This window comes from Panthera onca, chromosome F2, assembly GCF_046562875.1.
Source record: "Panthera onca isolate mPanOnc1 chromosome F2, mPanOnc1 haplotype 2, whole genome shotgun sequence".
In the NCBI taxonomy this organism is placed as follows: Eukaryota; Metazoa; Chordata; class Mammalia; order Carnivora; family Felidae; genus Panthera; species Panthera onca.
Window position 1 is genome coordinate 45,450,191 of NC_138356.1, and position 20,067 is coordinate 45,470,257.

At 34.0% G+C, this 20,067-nt stretch overlaps 1 protein-coding gene across 17 annotated transcripts in view; it reads left to right on the forward strand.

The window, feature by feature from the left end:
* Positions 1–20,067, forward strand: part of VPS13B (vacuolar protein sorting 13 homolog B) — an 803,192-nt gene that overhangs the window by 76,614 nt on the left and 706,511 nt on the right. For all 17 annotated transcript variants that reach the window (XR_013553513.2, XR_013553515.2, XR_013553514.2 and 14 more), the window contains 3 exons: positions 1,869–2,036; positions 6,669–6,850; positions 11,601–11,775. Coding sequence is in view for 14 of the 17 variants with exons in the window: in XM_078441712.2 (XP_078297838.2) it covers positions 1,869–2,036; positions 6,669–6,850; positions 11,601–11,775 (525 nt within the window). In the remaining 3 variants the exon portion in view is untranslated. The remainder of the gene's footprint in view (positions 1–1,868; positions 2,037–6,668; positions 6,851–11,600; positions 11,776–20,067) is intronic.

Sequence of the window (20,067 nt, forward strand, 5' to 3'; positions counted from 1 at the left end):
ATTAGTTACTGTTACTTTGGTATTATATTTTTAATAAGGAAACATAGTCTCTGGGAGTAGTTCTTTTTAGATATTTTATTGTTTATCTTTGGTGAATTGGCTTATCCATCTCAACATGTATGCTAGTTTTATAATGAGAAACTGAGGGAAGATCTTAAAAAATAGATGAAAATCTATCATTAGTATTCTGTCTGTTCAAATACATTTACAGTATTATGTTTCTATTCTCTTGCATTATCTATTTTCTCCAGTTCTATCCTTGAGAGTTTTTCTTTTGAAGGTAGTAAAAACTCCTGAACTCTTAAGAGGTTTTTATAAATTCCTTATTGATGACACGTTTTTCAGAAATAGGAAAACCAATATTAGTCATGTTCTTGACTTCTTAGAAACAGGATGTTCATTTTTATTTTTATTTTTAACATCTGTGTTGAGTAGTAATAGCATGCGGGAATATACATTACAAGATTGAAACTTTTGATATTTAAAATTTCTTTTAGAAGCTTAATTTGTTAAGCATTATTTTAGCATTTGCTCTTATAAAAATATTTATACCTTACAATTTATTGATACTGTGTATATTAATTTTGTAGCATATTGTCATATTGTAGCATATTGACACTCTAAAAGCTGCTAATAGTTTCCATTTATGAGGAAAACTTGATCTTAGTTGTTTTACATTTCTTTTCTATTTGTATCCTTTGGGAATGAATGAAGGAGTGGGTTTTTGCAAATATGTTATGGTTGAATAGATTTAAATAGGCTTTCTCTCAGCAGTTATTATAGATGTTAATAGTATCAGCTGCTGACAGAAGTTGATTCTGTTTTGTCCAGTTAAGTTCTGAATACAAGCAGATAGTTCATGAAATAGCTGACATTTTAAGTAGCTTTTAAATAGGTTTTATAGTGGGAAATCAAGTGAAATCATTTCTTCCTGTGTTTTTAAAAATGCTGTTTATGTTTAGTTTTATTTATATTTTCAATTAAATTCCTCACTAATGGGTCTATATTCAAATTTATTGCGTGAGAAACTTACGAGATTATGGAGTATCCCACAGAAGCATGAAATTAAAAGTTTGGAGATTTTAGGCTGCTAGGGATAAAAAAGAATGTTCACTGGTTCTGTTTTGATTTTTTTTTTATTTGTTTCTCATTCTTATTTCCTTGTGTTCTCATTATGGTTTTCTCTATTCATTACTTCAATACTTTTCTTTTTTCTTATTCACTGTGTTTTTTCACCTCTTTAAATTCTGTCTACATTTTCTTCCTCATTTATATTCTCTCCTTTCCACTAGTTCATTATTTTATATTAGTAAGTGGAAATACTTGAAGCCATTATGATGGTCATATTTCTCCTATCTTTCCTCCTGCCAGACTAACTTTTGAATATATTTATGGCTATTAGAAGTAGGAAGAAAAGATGGCAGCTGGCTCAAAAACAGTCTTAAAGAAGCAATTCTTCTTCAATACATTGAATAATCAGCATGTAGTAATTTTTTTCAGTTGGGAAAATGTTTTTAAATAGGCAGAAGCCAGACAAACTACTGAATATAGGATTATCACTGAATGGGATATAGTATTATGTTATTAAAAAGGTGTAGTCTCTGTGATTTCTCTTAGTATATGAACACTTCATCGTATAGAACTTCTTGGTAATGTTTTTTTGGTGGTGGATCTGCTACATAATAGCTGTGTCAGTTGTGCAAGCCTGTCTACCTATCTGACTGACTGTTAGTTTCCTCTTTGTGTAATATGCCGAATGATATCCACCTATCATATACATTAGTAAGTTCAGTAACATTTTTAGAATAATTATTTATTGATAGACTTATGGCTAATTGAATCCTTTTTTTTTTTTTCCTATTTTGTAGGTTATGTGCAGAGTCTGATTAGACGAGTTGTAAATAATGTAAATATTGTTATAAATAATCTCATACTAAAATATGTTGAAGATGATATTGTTCTTTCAGTCAATATCACTTCTGCAGAATGCTATACAGTAGGTGAATTATGGGATCGTGCATTCATGGATATTTCTGGTGAGTAAATACTAAAAAGAGTTTAGATTTTTCCATTATTGAAATAGTTGTTTTGGTTTCTAAACCAGTTTTGGGCCAACTGGCTCTTTGATAAATCTAATGAGAGCTTTTTGCCTTCAGCCTAGAAAATGAACATATAAAAAATAATTTAGCATACAATTACAGGAGGTTAATAGACCCTCAGATTAACAAATCCGGAACTCAATTTTTAATATTTTTAAGTTTTACTCTTTCTTACTGCATGCATATTTCAAGTGTATTATATTTTACAATGCTATGGGTTGTAATAATAAAAACAGTTAATATTTTTAATGGATTTGAAGGAGGAAAAGGAACACTTTGATTTTGCATTGCTTGGTAATGGCAAAACTATATATCTGACTGATACATGTTTTAGGTTCGTATATTCCAGAGCATATTTGGGACTTATGGATCATCTTAGTTTTGTCAGAAGAAATAGTAATAAATCCTAATATTTGTTGATACATGTTCTGATAGGGTAAGAAGTATACATTTTTTTTTGAAAAGGTAGTGAGGAGAGTATTGTGAGCACCTTTTATCTATGACTTGCCAGGGTATGTATTTGGTAACAGTGCTGGCACTGAAGTTAGACTACATGGGTTTGGATCCTGGCTGTCCTACTTAGTAGAGATCTATGACCTTGGGTGAGTTACTTTACCATTTCTTAGTTTCCCCTTTTGTAAAATGGGGGTAACTAAGAGCTTGCTTAGAGTTACTGTATTAAATACATTAGAGCACTGAAAGCACCTGTATGCGTATCTTGTACATAGTGCTGAGAAAATGAGCTGTTAGTATTTACATTTATCTTCTCAAATTCTCACTCTGTAACATGATATCCTTATTCCTTTGCTTATATATTCACTTACTCATCTTAAGTCCTACTGTAAGGAAAGCAAAATGAAATTTTGGTCTCAAGGTTACTTAACTTGCTTAGTTTAGGCATACAACTAGGAACCAGCAGAATTGGATATAGTCTCATGTTTGTGTGTTCTCCAAGCTTCAGTCTCGACTTTTTTTTTTTTTTTCCTATGTAGGCTCCACACTCAATGTGGGGCTCGATCTTAAGACCCTCAGATTAAGAGCTGTATGCTCTATCGACTGAGCCAGCTAGGTGCCCCTTGATCTTTACATTTGAAAATGAAGAATAATGTTGTGAGGCATAAATCAGTGTATATGCAAAGTCCCAAGCACTGTTTCTGAGACATTGTTAATGCCTCCCTCTCATCTTCTGTTGAAAAAATATTCCATACAAAGGCCACAAGGAAAAAACTATGGAAAATAGAAAACAAGCAGAAGTGGATAAAGCAGGATTGATTGAATGTGTTGACATTTTATGGGTAGAAATTTCACCTATAGTTTTAATATACAAGTAATGCCAATATTACTTTGGGAAATAACAGTGATTTATAGAGAGTCTTGGATTGGAAGTTAGGGCATCTTCATTTGAATCTTCGTTCAGCCACTAACTTTGTGTATAACCTTGGGTGAATCATTTGTAAAATGAATTATTACTACCAACGTGATGATTTAAGAAAATCAAGTATCCTACCACCTGAAAGTTCATGATGATGGTGGTGATAAAAACAGCAAAAATAGTGTCTTTCACTTAGTGAGTGCTTATTAACTGCTGGGCCTGGTGCTATGCTTTTTACATTATCTTGTTTTAACCCTTTAACCCTCTGAGATATGTACTATTATTTCCCCTTTTATTAATTTTTAATGCAACAGTTGATATTTACAAAGGGATTTAGGTAACATATTTGTTATAAACATTATAATGAGCAACTACCTCTGAATATTTAGAACATTTACAGTAGTTTACTCCCACCAATCTATTTTTCTCTATCCCATTCCCTTCCTTCCTCCTAGAGTTAACTGCTATATTAAATTTTATCATTTAATTGCTTACGAAGACTTGTGCTATAAAAAGGAATGAAGTACTGGTGTATGGTACTACATGGATGAACCTTGAAAATGTTCTAAGTGAAAGAAGTAGACAGAAGGTGGATATTGTATGATTCCACTTATATGAACTGCACAGAATAGGCAATTCTGTGTAGACAGAAAGTAGTTTAGTGACTGCTTCAGGATTGGGGAGTGGGAGGTCAAGGAGGGGTTTGGAGGAATTATAGCTCTAGGGTACAGAATTCCTTTTCTGACATGAAAAAGTTTTAAAAGTGATTGTGGTGATGGATTTGTAATATTGTCAATGTACTAAAGGCTACTTTGTTGTCACTGGAAATCGTTAATTTTGTGTTGTGTGAATTTTACCTCAATAAAAAAGTATCAGATGTGGATGTATACATAAATAATACATTACGGGTATTTTTGAACTATGTAAAAACAGTGTGCTCTGTGTTGGGAGTTTGAGGTTTGAATAAAACCTCAAAGACTTCCTGTTTTCAGTGTTACGCTTTGCATATTTTTCCATATTGTTGCATGTAATTACAGAGCACTTATTTTTACTCGTGAATAATCTTCTACTTAGTCATGCCAAAGTTTAATTGTCTGTTCTCCTGATGATGGGCATTTGGGATATTTCCAGATTTTTACTGTTGCAAACAGTCCTGTTAGCAATCTTTGTACATACCTTTTCATGCACATGTATAAGCATTTCTTTTTTTTTTTTTTTTTTTTTTTTAATTTTTTTTTTCAACGTTTTTTTATTTATTTTTGGGACAGAGAGAGACAGAGCATGAACGGGGGAGGGGCAGAGAGAGAGGGAGACAGAATCGGAAACAGGCTCCAGGCTCCGAGCCATCAGCCCAGAGCCTGACGCGGGGCTCGAACTCACGGACCGCGAGATCATGACCTGGCTGAAGTCGGACGCTTAACCGACTGCGCCACCCAGGCGCCCCGTATAAGCATTTCTTAAGGACATACACCGATGAGTGGGTTTGTTAGATGGAATGATTGCGAATTTCACATTTTCAAAATATTGCCAAATCATTTTCTAGAGTGCTCCAGAGTTACACAGACATAATTATTATGCCCATTTTACAGATTAAATTGCAGCACATTATCTAAAGTACCAGAACTAGAATTCATTTTGTAAAGTTTAAAAAAGGTAGTTGCTGTTAGTGTTTAAGAAAAATATTGATTTCAAACTTAATAATATCCTTTGTCAGTGAATAATAATTTTCTAGAATACCCTTGAAATACGACCACTTTGTGTTCTTTTAGCGTAATAGATAAACACGTGCACTCTTAAGGTTGCCAGAGTTTGAATGACAGCTCTGTTCTTTATAAACTAACATTAGACTGTTTCCCCTTACTGTGCCTCAGTTTTCACATCTTTTAAACAGAGGCATATAAGTATTAAAAGGTAGCAGATGTAAAAGACTTAGTGTATTATCTAATAGCAAATACTCCATAAATCATTATCATGAAGAGAGGGAAGGAAATATCTAGCGGGTTTCTTTCATTTCTAGTTCTGTCAAAATTTCTTTAATTTGTGTACATGGATGTAATATCAGCAACTAAATCATTTATTTATATTCCATGTAAATTGAAATAATATGTAAGGTTTGGGTATTTTTTCAACTAACATTTAAAATTCATTTGCTGATAAAACTTGACTATTTCCACACATGTGCGTATTCTTTAGTTTTTACTTCTTAAAAACTTAAATCCAAAAAAAATTTAAAAGGTGAATTAGAGGTCACCACTAGAATATACTCAGAAGTAGTTTTATTAAAGAATGGACTCAAGCATATTTTACTGTTTTTGAAGATTCCCATGACCATAGCATGTGCACAGCTGCTAGCTTAAAATCACTGACCAAATAGATTTGGGCCTAACATTTACCGAGGCATTGCTTATTAGGAATAAACCTACTCATTTGCTAAAGGTTTCATTTTCTAGCTTGATACTTTATCAGCAGTTGTTTCATTTTTATTCTCTTGAAAACAAACTGTATACTGTTTGTAATTTGGTAATTTCTTCATGAGTTATTTAGAGCAGTGGTGTCCACTAGAATTTTCTGTGATGTTGGAAATGTTTTATATTTTTACAGTCTAGTATTGTAGTTACTAGCCACATGTGACTATTGAGCACTTAAAATGTGGCTAGTGTAACTGAGGACCTGAAATGTTAATTTTAGATAATTTTAATATATATATAAATTTAAATCACATATCACTGGTGGCTACCATACCTGAGGGTGCAGGTTTAGAGAAGCTGTTAAGTTTTTTTGGTGTGAGATAGTAAACGAAATACAATTGCTCAGAATGTTTTTTTAAATTTGGTTTCTCAAGAATTTTATCTAAGTTATTTGGTATCTCACTGCAGATAGTGAAATGTAGCAAAATTTTTCATAAATTTTCTCTTAAACTTACAGTTAGACACCAAGCAAAATGGGGACAAGCTACTTCATTTCTTTGTATTTTATTTGATTCTTCATACTTAGAATGGGTACTGTTGTGCCTATTTCATAAGGTTGTTGGAGGATTTAAATAATAAACGAGAAATTCTTTGCATAGGTTCTGGCATCATGTATTAAATGCTGTGTTAATCTTATTTCTGCTATTATTTTTATTACCATTTGTACCAATAAATAGTTGCCTTTTTTCCCCTTTCCTTTTTAATTAAAATGTTTTCCTTTTCTTTTAGCAACTGATCTGGTGCTGAGAAAGGTTATCAATTTTTCTGACTGTACGGTTTGTCTGGATAAACGAAATGCTAGTGGTAAAATTGAATTTTACCAGGATCCTTTATTGTACAAATGTTCCTTCAGAACTCGTCTGCATTTCACATATGATAACCTAAATTCCAAGATGCCATCTGTTATTAAAGTAGGTGTTTCTTTTTCTAGTAGTTGAATTGCATGTCTTCCTTTTGGTTCTTGGTGTGCTAATTCATTGGTTCCTGTGTGTGCTAATTATTAATCTCAAAGGTATATACCAGTTTTTGTGAGAGTTTTATTTCTATTTATAGTTTTTATGTTATATTGTTTATTATACATTATAACTTTCTGCATTATGTGTTCTAGTAAAGGGATTTGGGGTACTTTCCCCCCCTCTGTGACTATAGTTTCCTTTGTAGTTTGTCCAACTGTTTATTAATGTTTTTCTCTTTTAAGTAGATAGAGGAGATCCTATGAAAAGTGTAATTTTAGTGGATGAATATCATTGTATTTTTCAATACTTATAATTTAATTAACGTTATCTCATAACTGTAGTTGTTACCCATCTTTCCTAGATAACTTTAAAAGGCTTAATGCTAACTTAATAGCTTATCGATTCAGGGAATTTTAGCTTTTCATGTATGGTTTCAAATGTTATTAAAATCTTACCATATAGGAATTTTTCAGGTTATGTCTTTTGATAAATGTGAAAATTTGTTCTCTAAGATATCAGAATATATTTTCAATGTGTATAGTTAAGTCTCTAAGTGTAAATCTTGTGTTCTTTAATTATATAACAGTTTTCTAAGTCTCTATATATCAGTTTTTGAAAAAGAATTCCATTTGTGATCTTGTTAGTAACTGCTACTGTTGAATGAATTTTCATTGTTGAGTTACATGCCTTTGAATACTAAAGTGCTGTAATGGAAAAGCTGGCCCTGAGTCTGAACACAGGTATTGACTACTGTTCCTGGTTGTGTATGACTGTAGAAATTATTGTTTTATATTTTTAAAAACATATAACTTTCTATTTTATGTAAATTTACTATATTTATTCACAAAATCCACCTGTTTTTCTTTGGTAGTGTTTTAGTGATCAGTGTTTTACTTTTTTCCCCATTATATAGAGTGCACATTAATTTATTGAAATTCTGTTACTTTTTCTTTCTAGTTTTGAATTAGCATTTTGCCAACGATAAGCATAGAAGAGTATTGATTTAATGATATTGATGCCTGTGTCTCAGGTTAATGGGCTTACTTTCCTTCTTTTGTCTTGAATCTGTTAGTAATGTTGGGGAATGTTACGGGTAAATTCAAGGTTTGAAAGCAACCAATGTTTATAGCGGCACTCTCAACAATAGCCAAATTATGGAAAGAGCCTAAATGTCCATCAACTGATGAATGGATAAAGAAATTGTGGTTTATATACACAATGGAATACTACGTGGCAATGAGAAAAAATGAAATATGGCCTTTTGTAGCAACATGGATGGAACTGGAGAGTGTGATGCTAAGTGAAATAAGCCATACAGAGAAAGACAGATACCATATGGTTTCACTCTTATGTGGATCCTGAGAAACATAACAGAAACCCATGGGGGAGGGGAAGGAAAAAAAAAAAAAAAAGAGGTTAGAGTGGGAGAGAGCCAAAGCATTAGAGACTGTTAAAAACTGAGAACAAACTGAGGGTTGATGGGGGGTGGGAGGGAGGGCAGGGTGGGTGATGGGTATTGAGGAGGGCACCTTTTGGGATGAGCACTGGGTGTTGTATGGAAACCAATTTGACAGTAAATTTCATATATTAAAAAAAAAAAAAAAAAAAGTGATGGATACATGGATGCCTTACTGTTTAAAATAAATTTATTGATAATAGTACAAATGTAATTATTCATTCTAGAATGTGGCTAAATTAGAGGAAAGTAAAAATAAGTTAACTTGGGGAAAACTTGGTGTTGGCATATAAAGTTTATGTTCTCAAAATTGACTAGCCATGACATGTCATTGTAAAAAGCACCTTAATATAAATAAGTTTATTGACATGTGGTTTTTGACTCTGGAAATCACCAAATATGAGATACCATTATGCTCAACTGAAATAAGATTGAATTTTTTATTAATACCATTGTGATGTAAGAATTTGTCATTTTGAGTTAGACCTATCATTCTTGGAATTCCTTTTCCTAGGACGTATGTACTAAATGCACATGGTTAACCTCATTGATCATCTCAAAGAGCAAGTATTTCCCAGAATATTCCAGATACCCTAATTATTCATTTCAGGCTCTCATGTATGTTTAAGTGGTTTTGAATTTATTTATATTTTGGGTAGGCCTTTTATAATTTTTGTTGTGACAAATATGTCCTAGAGTTTGTGTCATATGAGATATGGATTATATAGGTATGCAATTTATTTAACATTTCCCGTTTTTGAAAATTTGCTTTTGAAAAAAATTTTTTAGAACAATGAAAGCCTGATGTAAATCTTTGACACATTTCTGATTAATTCTTTAGGAAATATTTTGGTTAGTTGCAAATATCTTCTTAATGAGCTTAAAAATTTTTTTAAGTTTATTGTGAGAGAGAAGGAGCACAAGTGGGAGAGGGGTAGATAGAGGGAGACAGAATCGCTAGCAGGCTCCATGCTGTCAGCACAGAACCCAATGCTGGGCTTGAATGCAGGAAACTGAGCTCATGACCTGACCTGAAACCAAGAGTCGGTCTCTTAACTGACTGAGCCACCCCAGCGCTCCTAGCTTAAATTTTTTTTAAGACCTGTGTTCTGTATTACACAACTATTTGCAGATAAATTTAACTAGTGTATATGTTCGTGAACATTAAGGAGGGTGCCTGTCCTTAAATATGATCATGTTAAAAACAGGACAACTTGTTAAACAAAATAAAATTTTTTAAAAAAATATTTTTTAACGTTTATTCACTTTTTGAGAGACAGAGACAGAGTGTCAGCAGGGCAGGAGCAGAGAGAGAGGGAGACACAGAATCTGAAGCAGGCTCCAGGCTCTGAGCTGTCAGCACAGAGCCCAATGTGGGGCTTGAACTCACGAACCAGGAGATCACGACCTGAGCCGAAGTTGGCTGCTTAACTGACTGAGCCACCTAGGTGCCCGAAGAAAATAGATTTTAATTAACGTTTGTCACTGGAGTTAGATTTTTAAAAATCTGTCCACTGGCCATTTGTTCTTTGAAAAATCCATTCAGGTGCTCTGGCCATTTTTCTTTCCTTTTTTTTTTTAGACGTTTGTTTATTTTTGAGACAGAGAGAGAGCATGAACAGGGGAGGGTCAGAGAGAGAGGAAGACACAGAATCTGAAGCAGGCTCCAGGCTCGGAGCTGTCAGCACAGAGCCTGACGCAGGGCTCGAACTCAAGGACTGCGAGATCATGACCTGAGCCGAAGTTGGCCGCTTAATTGCCTGAGCCAACCAGGCACCCCTGGCCATTTTTCTTTTTTTTTTTTTTTTTTTATTTTTTTTTATTTTTTAATATATGAAATTTACTGTCAAATTGGTTTCCATACAACACCCAGTGCTCATCCCAAAAGGTGCCCTCCTCAATACCCATCACCCACCCTGCCCTCCCTCCCACCCCCCATAAACCCTCAGTCATTTTTCTATTAGTGATTAGTCTTACTGATTTAAAAGATATTTAGATCTATTGTATATAAAATATATAAAATACTGTATATATAAAACATTCACTAAAGCATATGCAACATCTTATATATTTTAAAGGTATATTAGGTCTGTGTAATTTCATATATATATTATATATAAATATGAATATAAAGGATTGATTCTTTGTTACTGATTCTGCTAAGATGGCTTATCTCTGGTGCTATTGGTGCCATACAATAGTTTAGAAGGATGTGTTAGAGAAATTTCAAGCTTGGCAGGCCTGCAGTGCATACTCTACCCTCCTGCTCCTAAGCCTTTTCTTACCTCTTCTTGGTCTGTTTGGTGTATGATTTTTAAGTCCATTTTAAGAAACTTGTACTCATATTTAAAAATAGTATTTTACAACTTTCTTCCTTTTCAAATACAATTTTTTGTGCCTTTAACCCCCAAAATATGATTACTAATACTTTTTCATGTTTTATAGACCCTCAAATATCAGTCAAAATTAACCTTCCAACAGACTTTATGGCTTAATTGGTTTTATTCCATGTTTATAAAACAGGGAACCATTACACCGAGGCTATGTTTATATTCCATTAATGTCTTTCTATAAGAATAACTTTGATTGCTATATATTCTATTTGTTAGTAATTAATCTTGTTTATTTCTTATAATTCATGTTATACATTTTATGTCCTATTTAAATCTCTTAAAATTTGTCTGGAAAAACTCTTCTGAGCATGTATGACACTTAGTTTTCCATTGGCAAAATTTTATTATGTTGATACTTCCATACTGTAATGTTAGTAATATTCCCCCTTAACAGAAGTTTTTAGGATGTGTATGTATTCTTTTGGTTAATAGAACTGGAAAGGGTGATTAAGGTTTTACTAAAGTGACATCATGAAACTTTTCCTGTTGATGTGACAGAAATCTCTGTGATTTTGTATTCTTCATATTGTAGAGTTGATATTTTGGTTCCTTAACTTTATTTCTGGAAAAATTATTTGAAAGTCTAGAGTGACCACATCTTTTCATTACCATTTCTATTTGTATTTATATAGTTTGGCTTAATACAGTTTCTACCTAAATTTTAGTGGTCATTACAGCAAAATTTGTTTTAATTTCTAAGATTTTAGAGTCAACTGTTTTAGCTTACATGTTGGAAATGTTTGGGACATTACTTTTTTCTTATGGTATTCTATTTTAGAACTTTTAACATTTATGTGTATTAATTACTTCCTTTGAACATGCTTTTTTGTTGATGTGTTTGTTTTTTCAAATATAGATTCATACTTTAGTAGAGAGTTTGAAACTTTCCATCACAGATCAACAACTGCCTATGTTTATCCGTATAATGCAACTTGGGATTGCTCTTTACTACGGGGAAATAGGCAATTTTAAAGATGGAGAAACAGAAGATCCTACCTGTCACAGTAAAGATATGTTAGGAAACATTACAGGTAAATCTAACAAGCTTTTTTTTGAACTATCGTTCGCATAGTGTTTTCACCATTATGAAACTTAAAAAAATAAAACATACTGAGTTGTGCAGTGTTCTAACATAATGGAATGATTTTATTTTGGTTGTTTGACACTACTTTGATTTTTTTTTTTTTTTTTTTTTACATACTGCATATTACTGTGATTTTCTTTTTTAAATGCTAACAAGTAAGTTTAATATTTCTAATAGGTATAAATGTTCAGAATGTATGTTATACAAAAAGTTAAGGTAGCGCAATGCGTTGATATTTTCTAGTAAATTAGGGTATTGGTAATTTTTTGCAAAGGCTTACCAAGAGTTATAACAGAATTAGATATACTTAATTATAATATGTAATTCAACTACAGTTATACTTAATTGATTCATTGGAAGGTTCCTAGCTAATTAATTGGAACCTTATTAATGGAGTATATATTTCATTGAAGGATACTAGTGGGTTAACTTCAGTTATTTAGTTCATTGTACTTTTACTGAAGCCTACTGAGTGTACTGAATATTGGTCATCTGGGAAAACACAGATAAAAAGGTGCGTTCTCTTCCCTTAAAATCTTAAGGTACAGTGGAGCAGACAGACATACGAATAGTTAGTTTAGTATGGTGTGGGAGAATGATAGGATGTTTAATTCAATAGAAGTATGAATGATCTGAAGAAAACAGATGTTGAAAAGAATGATTGACTTGGCATTGGGCTTGAGGCTCAGGAAAGATTTGGAGAATATGATTAATTGCCATAGTTTGGGCCTTTAGAAAAAGATAATCGAAAACTTAGGAACAGGTAACCCAATTAAAAAGTGAGGAAAATACCTGAATAAACATTTATGCACAAAAGGTTTGCAAATGGCCAACAGGCACGTGCAAAATGCTCACCCTCATTAGTCATGATGGGGAATGCAAGTCAAAATCACAGTGAGATAACACTTCAAGGTCAATAACATGACGTTAATCAAAAGACAATAATAATAACCAGTGTTGGCAAGATTGTAGGGAAGTTTTATGTTGATTATGGGAATGTAAAATGGAATAGCTGCTTTGGAAAACAATATAGTTCCTTAAAAACTTGAACATAGAGTTGCCACATGATCCATTGATGCCACTCGTAGGTTTTGTTTATATGCAAAAGAATTGATAACAAATTTCCACATAAAAACTCATATGTGAATTTTAATGGCAGCATTATTCATGATACCCAGAAAGTGAAACATCCTTCATGTCCATCAGCTGATGAATGGATAAACGATTGTGATATATCCATACACTAGACTATTACTCAGTTATACAAAAGAATGAAAAACTGATACATGCTGCAACATGATGAATTTTGAAAATATAAGTGAAAGCAACCAGTCAGAAAGGAACACATTGTATGATTCTATTTATATGAAACATCCATAATAGCCAAATCTGTAAAAGCAGAAAGTAGATTAGTAATCAGGGTTTGGAGGAGGAGGGAATGGGGAGTGACTGCTAATGGGTAGAGGTATTCTTTTTGGAGTGATGAAAATGTTCTAAAATTAGATCGTGATGATGGTTGCCCAACTTTGTGATTTTACTAAAAAACCACTGAATTGTACATTTCTAAAGGCCAAATTTCATAGTATTTAAATTATAACTTATTAAAAATATCTGCTTAAAAGCTTAGGGAATAACTTAAAAGCTTAGGGAATAACATGAGTATATGTAGGTATAAATTATACGTTTATTTTACACTGGAGAGTGAATTCCTGTTAGACAATGAACTCCTGAAACAGGAACAGCATCTTATATCTAGAACAAAACCTAGCATCTAGAGGGTCCTCAGTTTTTTTCCAACATGCTATTATGACAAATTTCGAATATATAGAAAAGTTGAAAGAGGATTATACAGTGGACACCCATATATATACTCATTCTTGAGATTCTACACTTAATAGTTTGCTAAATTTGCTTTATCACATAGCTGTTCATCTAACCTTTCTCTTCATCAGTTCAACCAGTGTTTTTGATGCCTTTCAAAGTAACTTAGACATCAGTATACTTCACCCCTAGGCTTCAGCATTGTATTGTTAACTAGCATTTATATTTCTTAATGGTTCTTTTAATTTTTTTGAAGGTGTAATTTGCAAAGTGAAATGCATAAATCTTTATTTTTAATGCTTGTTTTGGGGGAGAGAGAGAGAGAGAGAGAGCGAGCACATGTGAGTGGGGGTGGGGTGTGATAGGGTGAGGGGGACAGAGAATCTGAAGCTGGCTCTGTGCTTGAACTCACTAACTCTGTGATCATGACCTGAGCTGAAGTTGGACACTTAACCAACTGAGCCACCCAGGCATGCAAAATGTATAAATCTTAAGTATATTATTCAAGTTTTGTGAAATGTGTACACCTGTGTGATATATAATATCATTAAGGTAAAGATTATCAATATCTCTAAAAAGTTTTCTTTTGCTCCTTTATAATCATTTGCACACCCCCCCCACTTCCACTCAGGCAAACACTGTTCTGAATTAAAAAAAAATTTTTTGCTAATTCTAGAATTTCATATAAATCAAATCATACAGTATAAACTCTTGTGAAAGGATTTCTTTCATTAAGCATAATATCCTTTTTTACTTTTTATTTATTTATTTTTTTACTTAAGACTTTATTTTTTTGAGAAGTTTTAGGTTCACAGCAAAATCGAAGGGTAGGTAGAGATTTCCCATATACTCTCTGCACTCTAACATGCATAGCCTCCCGCATTATCAACATCCCCTCCAGGGTGACACATGGTTCACTCTTTGTATTTTACATTCTATGGATTTTTGCAAATGTGTAATGGCATGTGTCCATCATTATGGTTTCATATATTTTTCACTGTCTTGAAGGTAGAATATTTTGGGGATTCATCTATGTTGTTGCATATATCAGTAGTTCTTTCCTTTTTATTGCTATATACATTCTATGGATATACCATAGTGTATTTTAGCCATTTTCCTGTTGATGGATATTTGGGCTATTTCCAGTTTTGGTTATTATAAGTAAAGCTGTCCTGGACATTCTTCTACAAGTTTCTTGTAGACATGTGCTATTCTTTGTTTTGTGTAGATATCTAACAGTGGAAGTATATGTTTAGGTTTGTTTCTTTCTTTTTTTTTTTTTTTTTTTTCAAGAAAGTAATCAGGTTTTTTTTTTTTTTCCTGAAATGTGTGCCATTTTGCATTCCCATCAGCATTGTATAAGATTTCCAATTGTTCCATATCTTTACCAGCATTTGGTGTTACCAGTCATTTTTTACTTGTTGCCAATGTGATGGATGTGGTTGTGATATCTCAATGTGGTTTTAATTTGCATTTCATTGATGAGCAATTATTTTGAAGTTTTTCAAGTAGTTATTGACTATTAATATATTTACCTTTTTGAAGAGTATGTTAGATATTGGCTTATTGTTAACTCTTGTTTGGGTTTTGTTACTGATTTGTGATTTATTTTATATATTCTGAATTCAAATCCTTTGTCACATACATATTTTGGGAATATTTTTTGCCAGCCTGTGACTTGGCTAATTAATTTTTAATAGGTGTCTCTTGGGGCACCTGGGTGGCTCAGTCGGTTGAGCTTCCGACTTTGGCTCAGGTCATGATCTCATGGTCTGTGACTTGAGCCCCACCTTGGAGCCTGTTGGGCTCTGTGCTGACAGCTCAGAGCCTGGAGCCTGCTTCCGATTCTGTGTCTCCCTCTCTTTCTGACCCTCCCCCGTTCATGCTCTGTCTCTCTCTGTCTCAAAAATAAACATTAAAACAAAATTTTAAATAGGTGTCTCTTGAGCAGAGTATTTTTTCGTTTTAAGAATTTTTTTTTGATGATAATTTATTTTTGACAGAGCAAGAGTGGAGGAGGGGCTGGGGGGGGGGGTCACAGAGAATCCGAAGCAGGTTTTTTCACTGTCAACCCAGAGCCCAATGCAGGTCTTGAAACTCAGATCATAACCTGAGCCAAAGGCAACTGAGCCACCAGGTGTGCCTTGAACAGAGAGTTTTAAATTTTGATTAAATGTAAATTTCATATTTTCCTTTTTTAACTGTTCTGTCATCAAGAGGTGACTAGATTTTTCTTCTGTGTTAATAAAGGGAGAAAGCAACTTTAGTATTTGCTTGCAGAGTAGTAGAAATTAGTTTTCTCTTCTGTGTAAAGCAGGGATTATTTTATTGTGGGTGCTGTGGATTCCTCTGATACTCTGGTAAGCCTATGAACCTCTTCTCAGAAGGTTTTAAGCATCTTGATTTCGATATGCCATGGTATCCTTTCTACATGTTACATTATGGTTTTTAGGTCTGTGGGTTTATAGTTTTCATATATACTTAGAAAAATTGTGGGCATTATTTCTTTAAAAAATTTTTTTTTAAATGTTTATTTATTTTTGAGAGAAAGGGAGAGAGTGCAAGAAGGGGAGGGGCAGAGAGAGAGGGAGACACAGAATCCGAAGCAGGCTCCAGGCTCTCGGCTGTCAGTGTAGAGCCCGATGTGGAGCTCAAACTCACGAACCGTGAGATCATGACCTGAGCTGAAGTCTGACGCTTAACTGACTGAGCCACCCAGGTGCCCCCATTATTTCTTGAAATATGTTTTTCAGTTCTCCTCTTTCCTTTGGAGACAGTAATTACACGTCTATTAGGCTGCCTGAAGTTCAGCAGAGCTCTCTGATGGTCTGTTCATTTTTGTTCATTTACCTTTTATTTTGATTCATTATTGAGAGTTTCTATTTCTGTTCTAGTTCACTAATATTGTGTATCTAATCTGCTATTAATCACATCTAACTTATATTTTATCTCAGATACTGCATTTTTCATCTCTGGATTGTTAAAACCTTTCATATTTCTCCTTGTTTACACTTTCTTAAATGTCTTTTTATTTATATAGCCATTTTAATGTCCGTGTTTACTAATGCTATGAACTGTATCATACCTAGGTCTTTTTCTAATGACTGACTTTTCCCCCCTCATCTGTGTTGTATTTTCTTACATCTTTGCATGCCTGTTAATTTTTAAATTAAAAACTTAAAAAAAATTTTTACTTATTTAATTTGAGAGAGAGAGAGCACGTGCGCAAACGAGCATGAGCAGGGGAAGGGCAGAGAGAACGGGAGAGAATCCCAATCTCCATACTCACTCGTGAACCGTGAAGTCATGACCTGAGCGGAAATCAAGAGTTGGACACTTAACCGACTGAACCACCCAGGTGCTCCATGTGCCTGGTAATTATTAATTGGATGCCAGACATTGTAAATTTTATCTTGTTGGGTGCTGGATATATTTGTATGCTAGCAAAAAATGAAGTTCCTTGGAAATAATTTAATTCACTTGGCTTGCTTTAAATGTTTTTTGTTTTGTTTTGTTTTTGGTTTAAATGTTTTTTAGTTGAGATCAGAACCACCATTAGCTTGGGGCCAGTTTTGTCCCACTACTGCCACAATTTGCCTTTTGAGTTATTTCTTGATGTTTTTTTCTTTCTTCCTGCTGAGAACACAAACTATTCCCAATTTTGCGTTCAGTCTTGAGGATTATTTTCTTTGCTTTTTTCTTGTGGTTCTTTTCGTGGCCTCAGTAGTTCTTGCATGAACTGATTAATACTTAGCTGAAGACTGGAGTTGGACCCTCTACAGGTATAAAGAGCTCGCTTGCTCACTCACTCTCTGAACAGGTCTTTCTTATTTGGTACTCTGCCCTGCAAACTCGAGCCACCTTAAGTCTCCCTGGACTCACTACTCTGTCTTCTCATCCGAGGAGACTACCGAGTTCTTGGATTACCTCTTTGTTATCCCTGGTTTAGAAACTCTGTCGAGGTGGTATGGTGGCACAAACATACACCTCATTTTTCTTGTTTCCCATGTCTCAGGACTCACTGGCTAAACTGCCTGATACCTAGTTTTGAAAAATACTATTTCCTATGTTTTATCTTTTTTGTTTTTTTAACATGTGCTTCTATGTTAATACATTAATGACAGTTAGAAGGAAGTCTAATAACTATCATAGTTTCCAAGGAGTAATGTGTGTAAATGGTATTTTGAGATAACTTCACAACTGTTACTTGATATATCTGATTTTTGTAGGGTTTACAATTGATGGCGATGCAGTTGTGATTTGTTACTTGTATTAATAATTAAACTCGCAACTGTGATTTGTTACTTTCATAATTAAACATGCTATATTTTAAATACTTAATATATTTTTTTCATTGAAATTCATGAAGTTCCTAAATTCTATCAAAAGGCCCAGATTAAGATGCACTGTTCTGGGGGCAGTCGGTTATGCATCTGGCTATTGATTTGGGCTCAGGTCATGATCTCATAGTTCGTTAGATTGAGCCCCCCGCATTGGTCTCCACACTGACAGCACAAGCACAGAGCCTGCTTCTGATTCCCTCTCTCCCTTCCTCTGCCCTTCCCCCACTCACTTTCTTCCTCTTTCTCTCAAAATAAATAAATATGAAAAGAAAAAGATGCACTGTTCTGAAGGAAGAGAGTATTTTAGGAAATTCTAACCAGAGATTAGGGAGATGCCTTTTTCATTTCAGGGCTCTAATTCATTCTTTTTGCAAAACAGCAAAGATTTGAAACTTCAGAACCATCTTTCATCAAAATCCCTCTTAATTTTTAATTAATATTAAGTATAAATTATAGTGGCTATTTTTCAGAGCTCTGTTAGTAATGTTTCTTTTGTTTCACAAGATCAAGCAGTGGATACTTCCTTTGTTTTAATGGTTTAGACAACACAGGTTGGGAGTTGACTCAACCTTGTCATTGCTAACGAGGTTGAGGTGACCTGACTTGTTTTATAACTGAGATGATATTCATTGATGATGACCAATTTGAGATCTTACCAGGGGCAGTTAATAACAGGCTTTATTCCTCAATAGAAACTGATAAAATATTTATGGTTAAACAGCAAGATTATACAAAATATTTTCTGGATTGTACCTTTTATAATTTAAGTAAAATGGCTGTGGTACTGGATTTTAGATTCTTTAGTTACTACTTTAGTAAGTCTTTTCCTTCTCAGATGAATGAAGATAAATGGCCATGTTTCATAACCTGTAAGTATAATATGTTCCAAGAGTCTCCTGTCATAAGGATTAAAAAAGTTGTGAAGTTATTCTAGCTAGAAAACTGACTAGAAATTCAGATTCAGTGGATCTATATGAAGATGGTATTTAATGGAGTGTGTGTTTTATAGATTTCTCACTGGACAGTAAATATGCTTGAATTATGCCATTAATTTTGTAAAAAGTGATTTTCCCCCCTAAATTGCATGATGATATGTGTTTTTTGTATTGTTAGGGTAACGGTGAGGGACTGGGATGGAGTTTGTCTTGATGAAAGTGGCATAATGGAGTGTTTGGAATTAAAAAAAAATTTTTTTTAACGTTTATTTTTGAGAGAGAGAGACAGAATGTGAGTGGGGGAGGGGCAGAGAGAGCAGGAGACACAGAATCCAAAGCAGGCTCCAGGCTCTGATCTGTCAGCACAGAGCCCGATGCAGGCCTTAAACTCACCAACTGTGAGATCATGACCTGAGCCAAAGTCGGACGCTTAACTGACTGAGCCACCCAGGCAACCCTGGAGTGGTTGGGATTTAAATTCTTTGTCAATTTCTAACTACATGAAAGTTCTTTGCTATAATTTTTTCATATGTAGAATCAGAAAGATAATTTATGTTACCCACTAATAATCACCAACACTATCATTTTTTTTAATATCATAAGAATAATTCTATTATAGGGACACCTGGGTGGCTGAGTTGGTTAACCATCCAACTATTGATCTCAGCTTAGGTCTTGATCTCAGGGTCATGAGTTCAAGATCTGCATGAAGCCTACTTAAAAAAAATAAAGAATAATTATACTTTGCTCTTGGGGATAATTGTTTTTTGGGGGGGAGTTTGCATTAATTTTTTTTTTTCTTTGAGAGAGCATGAGCGGGGGAGGGGGCAAAGAGGAGGGAGGGAGGGGGCAAAGAAAAGGGAGGGAAGGAGGAAGGGGGAGAGAGAGAGAAGGAGAAAGACTAAGCAGACTTTATGCTCAGTGCAGAGCCTGATGAGGGGCTTGATCCCATGCCCCAGGGATCATGACCTGAGCTGAAATCAAGAGTTGGGCCCTCAACCAACTGAGCCACTCAGGTGCCCTGGGGTGGGGGATGCATTTTGCCTAGGAGTGCTTGACATTTTTTTTATTGGGTGCATCAGAAAATAAAGAACTTTTCTTAGATATTTCTGATACTACATTTCTGAGAAAACTCAGTTT